The 17,456-nt window shown below is 44.9% G+C and overlaps 1 protein-coding gene across 1 annotated transcript; it reads left to right on the forward strand.

The window, feature by feature from the left end:
* The first annotated feature begins 554 nt into the window (after positions 1 to 554).
* Positions 555 to 13,574, forward strand: tmbim4 (transmembrane BAX inhibitor motif containing 4). Its single transcript, XM_086009250.1, has 7 exons — positions 555 to 741; positions 4,270 to 4,378; positions 5,087 to 5,192; positions 6,995 to 7,028; positions 10,209 to 10,326; positions 11,936 to 11,981; positions 12,828 to 13,574. Exons 1-7 carry the CDS (start codon positions 657 to 659, stop codon positions 13,032 to 13,034), a joined length of 705 nt encoding a protein of 234 aa, XP_085865376.1. The 5' UTR covers positions 555 to 656; the 3' UTR covers positions 13,035 to 13,574.
* Positions 13,575 to 17,456: the final 3,882 nt, after the last annotated feature.

Raw genomic sequence — 17,456 nt, forward strand, 5'->3', positions numbered from 1 at the left:
GGGGAGGGGCTGTTGGGGGTTATTGAGGAGTGTCACTTTAATTCCCCGCTCCACTCCCACTCTGACCTCACCGTCCTTGACCTCTTACACTGTTCCAACGAAGCTCAACATAAGCTCGAGGAACAGCACCTCATCTTTTGATGAGGCACTTTACAGCCTTCTGGACTCAACATCGAGTTCACCAATTTCAGACCACAACCTCTGCCCCTATTTTTTCAGGCGGCAGCTGTTGATGATTCTGCCATTCCCCATGTGCAACATTGAACCACTCCTGCGTTCCACCCTATCACAGACTGTCCCTATTGTTCTTTCTGCCCCTGCCTCTGCGCTTGGTTAAAATCTGCTACATCTCTTAACTTTTTCCAGTTCTGACAAAGGGTCACAGGCCTGAAACGTTGACTGTTTCTCTCTCTCCACGGATGCTGCCTGGCCTGCTGAGTGTTTCCAGCTCCAGTTGTTGTTGTTGGGTTGGGGCTACGTCATCACCGAGGGTCAAACCCGAAACGTCAACTCAAATTTCTCTCCACGGATGTTGCCTGACTTGCTGAGTTTTTCCAGCATTTTCTGTTGTTATCACCGAGGTAGTGCTGCCCGACCCGGAAGTGGTTGCTGGGAGTCCGGCGACGGCTGGTGTTGGCAGTGAGAGACTTTGAGCGATGGATCCCTACCCCAGATCCTCCATCGAGGATGACTTCAACTACGGCACTAGTGTGGCGTCTGCCAGCGTCGATATCCGCATGGGTAAGAGGAGAGTAGAAAGAAATAAAATAAAAATATTACAGATTGTGAGGTAGCGGCGGGCCGCTCCCGGGCCCGACACCGCTGGAACTGCGCAGTAGCTGATCGGAGGGAAGCTGGTGCCGGGCCCGCTACCGAGTGAAGGGAGCTGGTGCCGGGCCCGCTACCGAGTGAAGGGAGCTAGTGCCGGGCCCGCTACCGACCGAAGGGAGCTGGTGCCGGGCCCGCTACCGACCGAAGGGAGCTGGTGCCGGGCCCGCTACCGACCGAAGGGAGCTGGTGCCGGGCCCGCTACCGACCGGAGGGAGCTGGTGCCGGGCCCGCTACCGACCGGAGGGAAGCTGGTGCCGGGCCCGCTACCGACCGAAGGGAGCTGGTGCCGGGCCCGCTGCCGAGTGAAGGGAGCTGGTGCCGGGCCCGCTGTCGACCGAAGGGAGCTGGTGCCGGGCCCGCTGCCGACCGGAGGGAGCTGGTGCCGGGCCCGCTACCGACCGACCGAAGGGAGCTGGTGCCGGGCCCGCTACCGACCGACCGAAGGGAGCTGGTGCCGGGCCCGCTACCGACCGACCGAAGGGAGCTGGTGCCGGGCCCGCTACCGACCGACCGGAGGGAGCTGGTGCCGGGCACGCTACCGACCGACCGAAGGGAGCTGGTGCCGGGCCCGCTACCGACCGACCGAAGGGAGCTGGTGCCGGGCCCGCTACCGACCGACCGAAGGGAGCTGGTGCCGGGCCCGCTACCGACCGACCGAAGGGAGGTGGTGCCGGGCCCGTTACCTACCGACCGACCGAAGGGAGCTGGTGCCGTCCCGCTACCGAGTGAAGGGAGCTGGTGCCGGGCCCGCTACCGAGTGAAGGGAGCTGGTGCCGGGCCCGCTACCGAGTGAAGGGAGCTGGTGCCGGGCCCGCTACCGAGTGAAGGGAGCTGGTGCCGGGCCCTGTCACTCCCTGAGCTGCTCGATTTTTGAGATTCTGCGGGCTTCAGAATCATAGAAACCTGCCTGTCTTTGAAAATCATAGACACAAACACTTATTACGTGTCTGAATTGGGAGTAGAGGTGGGAGTCTAGTTTTTAAAGAAATAGGAAGGTCCATTGGGAGTATTGTAGGGCCCCACCCCCCATTATATTTAGTGAGCTCTGGCTATTAAAAGTATCATTTTAAATCAATATAGGTATTAGAAAATCCCATGGCGCTTCACAAGGCCAAGGTGTGATGAAGGCTGCACCACCAGGCCAGGCAAAATGGTGAAATATATGACCTGGTAGGGAAGCTTTGTTCAGGTCGGAATCACCACCTGTGAGCCATGTCTTGGTAGGCATCAGGATGTCATTGGGCTTGTGACAGGTTGTGGATGGCAAAGGGCTTGTTTGTGAATGACCAAACATTCTGGAAGGTGCCGTGGAGAATGGTGTGGTAATTGATCTATGAGCTGGAGGTGGTGGGAGAGGTGTGGGGAAGATGTGGAAAGGTTCACCCCAATGGTAAGCCAAGGATGAAAACAATACTGCAGCTTGGAGAGATTAACATACGATTTGTCCAGTATTGCCAACATCACCGCCTCAAATCAGGAGACAAACTCTTAAAAATCTTGAAATTTGGCATAGAGATCATGAGTTGCTATTTTTTTTCCAAACATAAAACAATTCTAGATTGACAGTTGGTTTATAAACCTCATATTAGTGGCTTTATTTAATCTCTTACAAAAACTATATTACTGCATCTGAAAATGCTTTACAAAAAACTGTTTAAAAATCCTACCCGCTATCACCATCCTTCATCTGGTGCCCAACATAGCCATCATGCAATGCAGTCCCTGCAGCTGCCAACCAAAGGTAGGTTTAGGGGGGAAAAAAAATCAAAAAACACCTTTCCCTGGAGACAGGAGTTGGGACTTGCTTGAGGACTTGTGGTGGCTCGCTCAAGCAAGCTGCCCATGGAGGTGCGACCAGTGTTGGCAGCTCGCCCCGAGTATGCAAATGTGGTCCGAGGACCAATTTCTTGGAATCCTCGGACCTCTTGCTTCCAAGGCACCCACCCCCCCACCCCCCCCGTGTTATAAGAATATTTGGAGACCCCCTGTAACACTGAGTATTTTTAATTTAGTTATATAATTAAGCATATATTTAGTATTTTTGTTTTACTTAATGTAAGAGCAGGGAGGTACCTGGGTTCGATCCCTGGCCTATGTTGAGTTACCAGATCTGAGCTAGGTGGCAGTATCGATGCTACAATTGGTCTCGAAGCCCCTGTTCCCTCTTATTTCAATACTGGGTTACGGCCTTGCTGCAGGCCCAAATTACTGGCAAGTCTCTTTCTTTCCGCCCCCCTCCACCCCTGCCCCCAAGGCCACGTGGTGTGTGCACTCTCCATTGATGGTGCACTCACTAAATTGATACATTATTAAAGTATTCACTGTGGGGCTATAGCTTCAAATAGTTACAGCCAAAAAGGGTATTGATGTCCCCCCTCCTCACCGCCTTTACCCCTTTCCCCCCCCCACCTCATCCACCCCATGCTTAACCCCCACACCCCCCCCCCCCCCCAATGAGGCCGCTGGAACAAACTACCAGGAGAGGCCAAATGAACCTCATTTACCAGAGTCTTTCCTGAAGCAGACAGCGCCAATCCCACCGTTGGCTGCCACTTGCGAGAAGACCCGGACTCCGAGGCCGCTGACACGGGCAATCTTCCCCGCCCACTCCTATAGACTGCCGTTCCTGGTGAAAACGGCAAACAACCCGGGCGCCGTCACTCTCCACCACCGGTGAATCACCAACTCTGGCTGAGATTCTCCCCAGAGCTGGTTGGATTCCTTTCTGCCTATTTTCCAACTTTGGACCAGTCGCTCCACTCGGATCTCTCCCAGTTAATTATATTTAATCTACTCACTTGCCCACCCTGGAAAAGAAAATATCCCTCGATTCCAGGAGACACAGACAGACCCAGGTCAGAGGGGCAGATGTGAAGGATTTAAAAGTCCTTAAAGCAGCCCCAAACTCTGAAAATGGCTCCAGGAAGCTGACGATGAATGGAGATCCACCCGGCTCTCCGGTTTCAATCAAAAAAAAGCTTACCAAGTCCAAGATAATCCTCAAGCCAGTGAACTCGTTCAACATGTGTTGCAAATGGTGTCCAACACTGTGCATGCACAGTCTTTGTATCTGAGACTATTCCAATCATCTCAGATACACAGAGGAGCAGGGGAGACTTCTGATGGGAAAACCAACTCGTGGGAGACTACTAATGGGACAAACCAACTTGCGGCCCCCCGGTTGAGAACTCGCGTGTCCCAGCAGCAGCCCATCACAGGAGGTGTGACGAAGATTAATACAGCAGAAAAAAATTGAGTTTTCACAGTTCAAATGGCAAGATCACAAGTTGGGGTGAAGTTTAATTAAATATCGCATGTCTCACGATTAATTCACGAGAGTTGGCAATGCTGTACATCACTGGTTACATAATGTTCCTTGTTTTACAAATGTTGCTTCTAGATGCTTTCTGCTTAATATCAGTTCTTTCCTTGTGATAGGATTTCTGCGGAAGGTGTACAGCATCTTGTCTGTCCAGATTATTCTGACCACTGTGATGTCTGCTGTTTTCATGTACAGTGATACAGTCAAGGACTTTGTTCATGCAAGGTAACTATCACATTAGTTGTATAACATAAGTTACATACTAACAACATAAAATGCTGGAAAAACTCAGCAGGCCAGGCAACATCCGTGGAGAGAAATTAGAGTTGACGTTTCGGGTCAGAACCCTTTATCAAAACTAAAGAGGCACAGGGAATGAAATAGATTAAGAGGCTGGGCTGGGAGAGAACAAAAGAGAAGAGACATTAAGAGGTATTCAAAACGAGACGAGATGGTGATAGGACTAGTGGAGACAAAAGACAGCTCCCAGCCTGGCCTCTTAATCTATTTCATTCCCTGTGCCTCTTTAGTTTTGATAAAGGGTTTTGACCCGAAACGTCAACTCTAATTTCTCTCCACGGATGTTGCCTGGCCTGCTGAGTTTTTCCAGCATTTTCTGTTGTTATTTTGGATTTCCAGCATCTGCAGTATTTTGCTATCAATAAGTTACATACTGATGGATTAGTTCTCTTTTTAGGTTTTGTATTTCCATAATTCTTTTTTGTTTTGACCAATTTGAGATCTGATGTGACCATTCGACCTACTGTAATTCAAGTCTATTCAATTCCAGCTCTAATATTATCAGAGTCCAGATGTTCTTTTGTTGAAGGCCTCCTACTATGTAATATAAACTAATTTCAATTTTTTTTTTAAAGTACGTACTTTTTCTGTTTATATATGTGCTTCTAATTTATTGCCCTGTTCCTATTCTAGTCCTGCATTGGTGTTGGTAGCAGGATTAGGATCTCTGGGTCTCATCATTGCTCTGGCGATCTACAGACATCAGCATCCCATTAATCTGTATCTCCTGTTTGCTTTTGTAAGTACTCAACAGATTCATTGGATTGAGGCTATATAAAGACTTTCTAACTTTATATCATTTAGTTAAGCTGCTGTTGAGGACTTTTTTTTATCTAATGCTTGGTCCCATACAAAATAACATTTGTCTAGCCAATTTCTCGTATTGTGAGAGTCATTTGTGCAATGCTTGATCTAGAAGCCTGGCCAAACACTAGCAAGACGTGTTCATAAAGAGTCCTTGAATAAGTAGCTGCTGTTTGTTTGACTTCTGTAAGTATTTTTTAATACTATCACAGAAAACTGGGAACTTGCTGTTCTTAATATTTATAAAATAAGGCCACTTCTATATATTTTTTAAAAGTGCGAAATGAGAACATGCAAGTCCTGGCTTCTATTCATAAAAGCAGTGAACTGTGAGAATTATGCCGAGGATTAATTGTTTCTCCGATTTGACTTGCAACTTAGGCGTTGGTGGCAATATTCAAGTTTGCATTATTCTAAACTCCAAGTGTTTTATGAATTTGTGTAATGATTTTACACTCTATTAAAATCTTTTGAACTGTTGACTGTTCAGGCTATTTCCCCCTTCAAGGCTATAAGCAATTTCTATAAGGAGATTGAGTCCCCTATGAACTGAAACCTACATCTGTGTAGGTTTACCAGTCTAAGCTTAGCAATTGACCCCGAATTGCAGTATATTGTTTACTGAAGATCACAAAGGGTCTCTGAAAAATTGTAACATCTAACAAGTGACAGACAATCAAATGCATTTCCAAGTTAGTGGATGCACATAATCCAAATGGCACAGCAAGGTACTGAATCAACATAATACTTTTCAACAATAGCATTGGAATCCATCCTTATAGGGTTAAAATAGCCATTTTTAATCATCTATTTCTTACAAGATCTGGCAAATGATGCATAGACCTTCCAAATAGGTTGCTGCGTGTATCTGATGTAAATCTAATTTCAGCTACAGTGTCTGGATCTAGTTCAGTTGTGGAGTACTTATCTACTGCCAGAACCAAAGCCGCTGAGGTCAGAATTGGCTATTGTCCATGTTTGAAGACATAATAGTAGCAATTATTGCATAGAATACTAACGAGGAGGTGTTTATGCGTCACCTGGGTTGCAAGTGTCTTGATGCTTTGGTTATTTGCAATTCAGTTTGCTCGTGGGGGAAAGCCCCTCCTATCCTGATGAATTTCAGATCAACCAACCCAGCCTGGTCCAGTAGACAACTTGTTCCTCAAAATTCATTTTGAAATTTGGTACAGAAAGATGGGCTCCATTTTAACCCTAGCTATTTTAAACTATATGAAATTTTAAAAAAATACAGAAATATCACATTCAGGTTGTTATTTTATGCAGACATTTCTCACATTTTAAACATTGAGCACAAAAATCTGGGCTGACACTCCAGTGTAGTACCGAGGGAGTGCAGCACTGTCGAAGGGGTCGTCTTTTGGATGAGACGTTAAACTGAGGCCCCGTCTGCCCTCTCAGGTGGACGTAAAAGATCCCGTTACACTAGTTCGAAGAAGAGCAGGGCAGCTGTCCCCGGTGTCCTGGGCCAATATTTATCCCTCAATCAACATCACTAAAAACAGATTATCTGGTCATTATTGCTGTTTGTGGGAGCTTGCTGTGCACAAATTTCTGCCGTGTTTCCGACATTACAACAGGAACTACAATTCAAAAAAAGGTACTTCATTGGCTGTAAAGCGCTTTGGGGTGTCCGGTGGGCGTGAAAGGTGCTGTATAAATGCAAGTCTGTCTTTATTTTCTTTTTCATTAAAGCATTAAATGTTTTCTCCACAGACCCTGCTGGAGGCTTCTACTGTGGCGACTGCTGGTAAGGGCTTTTTCTCAAGTGTTTTAGCTCTTGCTTACAGAAAGACGTAACGTTTTGATTTAAATCACATGGGGGATGTTTTTCCAAGTAATTACTTTGTTTGAAAATGGGGAAGCTGCTGCCATGTGGACTTGAACATGATCATCTTTTTGATTGTTTCGATGTTTTTCTTTGTTACTCCACTAACCGAATATGACTTGAGAACAGTGAGCTATGAAAATATCACTCTAAAGGAAGTACAATTTTCCTGAGGAATTATTTATTCTTTATTTCAGGATGGGAATGAGTAGGTTAAGTCCTACTTAGGATCTAACATTTTCCATTTTCTCTTACCGTAAAGTATCGGATCATTTTTTCCATGCTCGTATGTGATCACATTCTCTGCCCACTTTTCCCACAGCACAATCAGCTTGCACACAAGGTTGTTCTTTGTTCTTAGTCTTAATGGTGCAAGTCAAGGTTTTTATGTTCAATTTAAAAAATATATATATATATTTCTTCTAGCATATACCATCGCACACCAAACATACCACTTTGTTACAAATGCAAAATAATTTTAACAAGAGAATAAAATCCAGCCGGTGACCTGGAGCTTGAAATTTGCAATCAGTTTCTAATTACCTGGTACACTATTTACAACAGTGGCTTTAAATGGAGAGGCAAGACTAGCAACTACAAATCACAAACATACTGCAGGCTAATGAGCAAAGCAAATGAGAATCCGTAATCAATAATAAGCTGTTGGCTATGCTTTGTTTATGATTAGTTTAATTAATAATGCTGTCAAAGATGATATGATTTTCCTCTTTCGCGATCTTAAGTGTGAGCTTGGCACAATACTGCTCAACTTACGTTGAAGCAAAAGCTTCCAAGTTTTGTCCCACCTCAAAAGTAGGGCACTAAAGCAACATTTTAAATGGTTAACATCACATTCTTTGTGGGCATTTGCGCCCTTCCTGCATGTATCTAGTAAAGGCTAGGCCTGTTCTCTTGGAAATCATTGTTGGACAATTCCTCCTATTCCTCCTTTTAACAGATTGAAAAAGCTGGAGTCAGTAATATGTCCGACAATGAACTCCATTATTATCGTTTCAAAACATTAATCTTAAAACTTCATACAGAGCAGTACACATCAGCCTTGCGTCTAAAACTTGCGTGTCGAGGACTTCAGCAGGAATCGTGAGCATGGTTACCTTGTTTGGAAGGCACTCGAAGGTTCCTACTGAGTGAAACGTATCACTTTTTATACCTTTTTCTTTTCTGACCCATAGCTCATTGAACAGATTGCTGGACAATTATCAGGCCTTGTGTCCTGTTCCATTGTATCCTTGCTTCCTCTGGTTGCTGTTTCAGAACTCTAGCCTTTGTTGTAGAAGGCTTTGACGTCTTATCTCTTGCAATCTCTATAGTAAAAGGAACCTATTCCTTTATTTATACTGCAGTCATTTCCTTCTTTTACACTCCCCCTGCTTGGATAAAGCCTGTGTTGTAACCTAACAATCCTATCGGCTCCATATTCTATCGTTAATGTCAACCAGCTTATTTATTTAATAATCTGCATGTGCCTAACTTTACAGTACAATATTTTCAGCCCTAAAATTCATCCTTCTCCAATGTGATCAGCATCAATGAGGAGAAAAGAGAATTTGCAAGCACACAGTTTAAACCAATTCTGTCAACATTAGTAGTTCTGTATTAGAATAATGTAAAAACATATCTATATTCTTACAATCCTAGTTTTTTTTTTAGTTGACTTCTCATGCTAGGAGTAACTTTCTCCCCACCCCCAACAATTTAAAAGGAATTGTGGTATAATGTTTTGTGCTACCCAGAATGTAGTAATGTATCAGCAGTTCCTGACTTGGATGCTGACTGTTAAAAATAGGAGCTGGGTGGGATGCAAGCTTCACCGACCCTGCCATGGATCCTGTCCACGCGCTTCCCTCAGCACATTTACACACACCAAAATTAGAAAGACCCTGGCGCAAGCCTCATTTCTACCTGCAAATGGGCTTTTGTATGTTATGAGTATATTGTGCTGTATAATAACTGGATTCAGAAGTGTAGTGGTGACATCTTGTGGCAGATACTTGGCTTTACAATCTGCAATATTAAAATCTAAGGAAATCTCTCAATTGAATGCTGTTTATGATCAGCTTTCCTAGCAAATCACGAATTCTGGTTAGCTGTCAAAATTGCAGGATGGTAACTCAGTTTTGGAGTTCAAGTGCTATAAGATTGAGTGGTTTATAATTCCTCTGGCGGAGAGGGTGGTGATTATTTTTGATATCAGTATGATTCCAAGATGATACATTTGGCAATTGAAGTTTGGAACCAAGTTAATTCTCCCTGGAAGTTTTGGTAACAGTCTTGATATCTGAGCCAAGCAGGCCCACAATATTGCATCTAATAGAATCTGTCAGTGTGGAACTTAGATTTTTCCTGCAATAGCTCCAGATAACCCCAATTGATAGGGTGATCCTAGCTGGACATGCACTGACATGCTTACCAGTGCTCTGCTTTGGTTAACTGCAGTTTCAGCTTGTTAAATTCCACAGTACCTCTGCACACTTGGGAGCTTATAAGTCTAGCCTCCGCCAACCTGCACCTTAGCTCTCTGGATATGGGGAAGTGGGACATGTCTTTATGGGGCAAGATTGTCTACTTTATTGTAGGTAAAGGGAACAAGTACAAGTGAGTGTAGTTTTCCCAGTAGCTTGAATTGGAGACTCATGCTGATGGATTTCTGTGTATGTCAGACCCCTGGCTGACCAAAAGAACTGAGGGGTTGATTAATATTCAGAATCACCAATAATCATCTAACATTGCTTAGCAAAAATTAATTTGCTCTTGTTGACACTCCTACTGGGTTAATTTGTTTGAGAACGCTTTGTGACATGACCTCAAGAAATCTGATTATGTTCCATAGTGGCTTGCAGAAAAACAACCTACTGTTTAATTTCATAAATTGACTTGAGAGCTCCATCGTATCTTTTGTTCACCTGTATGGAATTGCTTGTATTAATCATCTTGTGCCTAATCCTATAGGACAACACAGGCTTTATCTAAGCAGGGGGAGTGTAAAATCGAGTGTTGCTTCAGAGATATAAATATGTAAAGCATCTATCTTGAAGTTCTTTGATAACCATGTTTTAAATCTGTCTGTTTTTTCATTTTTAGTCACCTTCTATGACTATTCAGTGGTTCTGCAAGCGTTTGTTCTTACAACTGCTGTATTCGTTGCATTGACTGTCTACACATTTCAGTCAAAGAGAGATTTCAGTAAATATGGAGCAGGGTATGTGCACTGAGAAAAGACTGGATATATTTTTAAAGTTCTGCATAATGGCTAATTTTTCTCTCCCTCCATTTTAGGACCCTGGGGTACTCGGCATTCCCTTTCCAGAAGAAATTTGCTGATAACTTATTTAGGAAATAGCTGTTTGGGAATAATTGACCACTAGAAAGTGCTCCATTGTGGCCTGAAGCCACTTGTCCTCTAGCCTGCTCTTACACCTGCTCCAGTGACCTGGCTGAGATCAGGGATTTCCATTTGGGAAATTGTAGGCACAAGCTCGCCTCTTGCCACGTTGTGGCTTCAGTACACACTGTTAGCTCTAATGATAGGAGCCTTATGGATTTGGGCACCAGATAATCAAGCTCGCATCAATAATTTATCTTTATTTTATTAACAGCACTGCACAAAGTATAGAAACAGTATATTTACTGTGAAAGTGGATGTTGGTTCAGGGCAAGATTGTAGTAGTTGCATAGCCTGCCAACATTCACTCAAAGAATTGCACCTTGGGTAAAGTACTGAAGGGCTGCATGTTCCAGTTGAACCATATCATACCATAAATTACAGCCTTCGGAAGGGGAAGTGAAAAGAGCCCCAAATCTCTTATGCCCTTATTTATATGTACAAATTTCTGTTTAATTTTTACCTGTAATGTACTGATAGTAGCCGTGCTGATTGATACTGTTATATAACTACAGGAAACTTTGTGATATCCGGCACCGACGGGACCGAGCTGTTGCCGTCCCATCAAAACTGCCGGACAAACCAGCGCTAATGTTAAAACATACGGAGCTTTTGAGCTCCGTATCTAGCAACAAACCTTGTTGCTTAGCAACAGCTTCTAAACAGTCGGCCGTAGCTTGCAAGCGTCTCTCTAGCTAACCAACAGCTTTAGCTAGACCTTGCAGAGCCTGACTGGTGGGGAAAAAAAAGCAACGAAAAGAAAAAAAACTTACTGAACCGATTCCTGAATTTTGCCGGTGGATCGAGCATTCCGGACAGTTAACCTCCGGATAAACCAAAGTTTCCTGTACTTGCATTGATAAGAATTATTTGGTGAAAGGCCATTCGATGTTGTTAGATGTAGTGCCAGAATATTCGTGACCACTACTGTGAGACTATAAAGTTTGTCAAGCAGTCGAAAACCGTATCAGTCCAGGTAAATACTTCTTTGTAATTACCAAATTGTGAAAATGTGACAAGTACCACTGTGTGTGGTTTTATAACAGTAAATCTGGATTTAGTTCAAAAGCCAAACTTGCCACAAATTGAGATGATTTGATGTATTTAATCTGAAAGAGTAACTCTTTCTTGTACAAAAATGCAAATATATTGTAAAAGCTATTGTACCTTCATGATTTCACGCACTCTATAAATGAATGTCTTGTATACTCATGTAGCTTATAGGGGTTTTACCAAAATATCCACTATAAAACAGGGGCGTTACCTATGCACCACATCTTAGTTTCCACAGTCCTGATGGTGAAACTTAGCCTGAGTTGCCACATAGAATAGAATATATAATGATTAGAGTACATATCAACATGTAATCTACACAGGACAATGACTAAGTGCCAAGATATTTATTTTTCTTTTGTCTTGTCTTTAGTCTCTTTACATGTCTGTGGATTTTGATTCTGGCTGGATTTTTAAAAGTAAGTATTAATTGTTTTAAATTGTAACTGAATTAGTTGCTCTAAATCATAAAATTGATACTTTTTAATGTGGATTTTGTTATAAACGTAGAGACATTAGTTTGTACAAGCAAATCTGTTACATTTTACCCATAATTTAACAAACGGTTTGTAAATCCTTTCATGAGAGTTACATAGGATTCTCTACTAGCATCTGACAGGGCCAGCTTCAGTGTTACAAGGATGTATCAGACATAGAAGTGGGGCCCTGACAGATAAGTCATAATCCTGCACCAGTGAAGTACTCCACATGACCGGTTTGGTTCCCTCTGGTGAAAATAGCCCGGTACATTCTCTGGTCCTCCAGGGAAGGAACAATACTTTGTTGCACCATAGTCAATGCTGCAAGGAGATTGATGATCTTCATATTGATGGGAACAAGCTCAGATGTGATGTTCTGTGCTCCAGCTGGAGTACATTTAGTCCTGATTTGTAGTGATTGGCTCCAATGATGAACAATCTTTGACCTTTTTGTATGACCTCCTGGTGCTGGAATGTCACCCGAGGTCAGGGTGCCCTGTCAGAGATATGGCCCAATCAGAAAGCCTGAGCCAATGCTTATATTCTGGGACTATTCAAAACAAGTTGAGTTAGTTTCTGTTTCTGTATACTGTGGAACTTTCTTCTACATTAAAGACACTATGTAAATGAAAGTTGTGAGGGGCCTAGTTTTACCCCTATGTACAGTCACCAGGAAAGAAAGTACTGTAATTCCATAACATCATAGACAAAAATGCTTCATATTTGTCACAATGGCATCAACGTTAAGTGGATTCCTAACGCTTTTTGTCTCTTGCTTTACCTCAGCTGTTCTTCTTCAACGACACAATGGAGCTTGTATTTGCATCTGCAGGAGCTCTCCTCTTCTGCGGCTTTATCATCTATGACACACACGTACTGATGCACAAACTTTCACCTGAAGAATATGTACTGGCTTCAATTAACTTGTACTTGGATGTCATTAATCTCTTCCTACATATCCTCCGAATCCTGCAATCGCTTAACAAAAAGTAATGACTGTAGGATTATTACAGAAAAAGATCTTAATATGTCTCTAACTGTAAAACGTTAATGGGATGCACTTTGTGTATGGACTTGCTGGTTTATTTTATTGGCTGATTTGTTCTTAATGGGATCATATTTATATTCATTGTATGTTGTAGATAATTTTGAGTAAATTTGTACAGTTTTTCCTTGAGGGAAATCAAGGGCACTTTTGGGAAAATAGTTTAAGAAAAATTAGCATAAATTACGAATGAGCACCAATCCAGACTCTGAATCCAGCAACGTTTTTTGTCAGCTTTGTTTAGTTTGAATTTAGATTGTTTAAAACCTTTTTTTTAAGTCTCTCTAGATTGAAATTTGATGCTAAACTAGGAGAAAGCAATTTTGGATTTGGCATGGATTCAATGAAGGATTGTTTTCTTATCCTTTTTTATGCAATACCTCTCTTGTAATTATTTGAATGCTCATAGGTTGAAGTTCTATTCTGTAAAAGCCCTTTTTGTGCAATTAAATGTAAGTCATCCCTTCAAATAAAATTTGTGCAGCTTGCCTTTTCTACTTGAAAGTGTCTATTTTAAAAGGTATTTTAATAATAACTTGTGTATGTTGTACTAGGCAATTGTGAAATACCCCTTTTATTTAGGGGTCTAGGCAGCTGAAAGCATAGCCGCCAATGATGGAGCGATGAAAATCAGTAATGTGCAAGAGGCCAGAATTGGAGGACCATAGAGATCTCGGAGGGTTGTGGTGTAGAGAACGTTAGAGATGGGAGGGGTGAGGCCATGGAGGGATTTGAAAACCAGGTTGAGAATTTTTAATTCTTTAATAAAGCATTAAAAGACCCAAAACAATTCAATTGACATTTGTTATTGAGAAATATGTAATTTTGCTGCTCTTTCCCTGCCATTCAGGTGTCTTGAACAGTCCCTGTCACAGTCAAGACTGCTTTTTTTTTTAACCTGTGCTGCCTTTTTCCTTATAAGATGATTTATAAAATAGCACACTCAGGCATGTAAGTAGGCATCTACTTTCATCTGCAGTGATCTCATGTGACCTAGTTGAGGTATGAGATGTCCCATTTTCAATACAGCAAGACCTACAAATACTTTAAAAGTAGGCCAAGCACGCAGGTTGGTTCAACTCAGAAAGGTTAGAATGTGGAACTTGCTATCAAAAGGAGCAGTAGAGACGAATAGCATGTATGCATTTTAAGGGAAGCTGGATAAGTACATGAGAAAGGAATAGAAGGATATTCCAATAGGGTTAGATGAAGTAGGGTGGGAGGAGGCGGCTCATGTGAAGCATAAACACCGGCATAGACCAGTTGTGCCAACTGGCCTGTTTCTGTGCTGTACGTTCTATGTAACAATGGTCCCATTTCTTTGCTTCATTGTGTATTGAGTAGATTTTTGAGTAGATTTTATGTTCAATTATGTGTTAAATTGCATTCACAGCCCTACTTTATGTTCTGCATTACTTTCAACAAGTCCAAATGTTTTTATTAGCATCCACAATTGAAATGACATATTGCCATGTTTAAATAGGGAAATAAATGCTTAGGAACAAGATATAAAAATGATTTGCAATATGTCATAATGCTAAGATTGCATTTGCTTTCTAGATAATGATTTAAAACTGGTTAGAGAAATGATTCCAGTCTGGAAGAAGATGACTTATGCTGCCTGGCACCAAATTAATTCTCTGGATCAGAAAGCTTCTGTGCATGTGTACTTACACTCAAGATATTCTATTTTGGGGTTTTTATAGTACATATATTGGGTTCAGCATCACAAATCACTCCCAGAAGCAAACCCTCACTCTATAAACCAGAGTGTGACTTATGCAATAACTAGGAATTATAGTGAGCCTAGGGATCGAACGTAGAACCTTTGTGCCTGTATTTTGGCTTAGTGGATATATCTGCCATGTTACGTTGTTTCCTTGACTTTTTGAAGGCAGAAGACTAAAGACTGTCAGACTGTGGCTTAGGCTATTTACTACCAGACAGATTATGAACAATAAACATACATGAATGGTAGAAATAACAAGTAATAGATTTATAGTAATTGTCTACTTAATTATTATCTTCTTGGGTTAAGGAGATGGTTGCTTCTGTGTTCAATTTGATTTTAAGAGGAAAGTAGAGCAATCCGCAGCCCTCCAAACAAAACAAGTAAACCCGCGTCAGATAACTCCAATCTGAGCATTTTTTTATACAGGTGTGTGTATATATGTGTGTGTGCATATGTGTATATAATATATATATATATATATAAATCGGTACTTCTGTCATTCTGTCTATCTGTCATCGCGTGTGCGTTGCGGGTATGCACTCGAAAGTTACAAGGCGTACCTACGCGCGCGTTACCTCCAAAGAAAGCTTACGCTTCCGAGACGGTTTTAAGCGTATTTACGTTTCGGCCGGGCTAAAATCCCGCCCGCGGTATCCCAAAAACCTTCAACGTTCCGCTCATTAGCATCTCATTATCCGCTCATTAGCGACAGAGTGACCTCGAGCTCGACCAATCGTACGCCGGGTTGCTGGCGTGTGCCGCCGGGCCAATCGGTGCGCGTGTGGCCGGGCTTTATCGTTCTGAACAGAGGTGAGTCGCCGCCATCTTGATACCAAACTTTTCCTTTCTTTTTCCCGCTTTCTGCGTCTTAAAAAAAAACGTTGCTTTTAAAACACATACTGTTTTTTAAAAAAATGATTTAGAAAGTAATTAACTTATCTAATCTCATTAATTTTCCGACCTTTCCCGTTTTTCCAGGTAGGCCTAGAAGCCTCGGCGTCTCCTCCGCAGCCTCGGCGTCTCCTCCGCACCCACGCCCGAGCTAGGCACCTCCCGGCCCCACTCGAAGGCTGGAGGGCCGAGCCTCAGCCCAGCGCCGCTAGGGTGCGCGCGCAGCAGGAGCTGAGACGTCTCTGGCTCGGCCGGGGGGCGGGGCTTGCTGAGCGTCCAGCGTTACCTTGGCAACCGGGCCCGCCGGACGTCTCCCACAGCCGCAATCGGCGGCCTTCACCTGGGGGGGGTGCCGCGCGCGCAGCAGGAGCAGCTGAGACGCGGCGTCTCTCTGGCTTGGTCAGCGTCACGGTTGCCCTGGCAACCGGGCCCGCCGGCCGAGAGAGATGCCGCGTCTCAGCTCCTGCTGCGCGCGCAATCGGCGGTCTTCGCCTCGGGGGGGGGGCCGGTGGCGGCCGCGACCCCCGCCCTACCTTCCCCACCCCCCTTTCCCCCCCTGCCCTCCCTTCCTCCCCCCCGCCCTTCCCCTCCCTCCCTTCCTCCCCTCCCTCCCTTCCCTCTCTTCCTCCCAGTCGCTCTCTCTCTTCCCCCCAGTCGCTCTCTCTCTTCCCCCCAGTCGCTCTCTCTCTTCCCCCCAGTCGCGCTCTCTCTTCCCCCCAGTCGCGCTCTCTCTTCCCCCAGTCGCGCTCTCTCTTCCCCCCCAGTCGCGCTCTCTCTTCCCCCCGAGTCGCGCTCTCTCTTCCCCCCGAGTCGCGCTCTCTCTTCCCCCCAGTCGCGCTCTCTCTTCCCCCCAGTCGCTCTCTCTCTTCCCCCCAGTCGCTCTCTCTCTTCCCCCCAGTCGCTCTCTCTCTTCCCCCCAGTCGCTCTCTCTCTTCCCCCCAGTCGCTCTCTCTCTTCCCCCCAGTCGCTCTCTCTCTTCCCCCCCAGTCGCTCTCTCTCTTCCCCCCAGTCGCTCTCTCTCTTCCCCCCAGTCGCTCTCTCTCTTCCCCCCAGTCGCTCTCTCTCTTCCCCCCAGTCGCTCTCTCTCTTCCCCCCAGTCGCTCTCTCTCTTCCCCCCAGTCGCTCTCTCTCTTCCCCCCAGTCGCTCTCTCTCTTCCCCCCAGTCGCTCTCTCTCTTTCCCCCAGTCGCTCTCTCTCTTCCCCCCAGTCGCTCTCTCTCTTCCCCCCAGTCGCTCTCTCTCTTCCCCCCAGTCGCTCTCTCTCTTCCCCCCAGTCGCTCTCTCTCTTCCCCCCAGTCGCTCTCTCTCTTCCCCCCAGTCTCGTTCTCTCTTCCCCCCAGTCGCTCTCTCTCTTCCCCCCAGTCGCCCTCTCTCTTCCCCCCAGTCGCCCTCTCTCTTCCCCCCAGTCGCCCTCTCTCTTCCCCCCAGTCGCCCTCTCTCTTCCCCCCAGTCGCCCTCTCTCTTCCCCCCAGTCGCCCTCTCTCTTCCCCCCAGTCGCCCTCTCTCTTCCCCCCAGTCGCCCTCTCTCTTCCCCCCAGTCGCCCTCTCTCTTCCCCCCCAGTCGCCCTCTCTCTTCCCCCCAGTCGCCCTCTCTCTTCCCCCCAGTCGCCCTCTCTCTTCCCCCCAGTCGCCCGCTCTCTTCCCCCCAGTCGCCCGCTCTCTTCCCCCCAGTCGCCCTCTCTCTTCCCCCCAGTCGCCCGCTCTCTTCCCCCCAGTCGCCCGCTCTCTTCCCCCCAGTCGCCCGCTCT

This window comes from Somniosus microcephalus, chromosome 16 (genome assembly GCF_052327205.1).
Source record: "Somniosus microcephalus isolate GS21.2 chromosome 16, FLI_Smic_1.0, whole genome shotgun sequence".
Taxonomy (NCBI): Eukaryota; Metazoa; Chordata; class Chondrichthyes; order Squaliformes; family Somniosidae; genus Somniosus; species Somniosus microcephalus.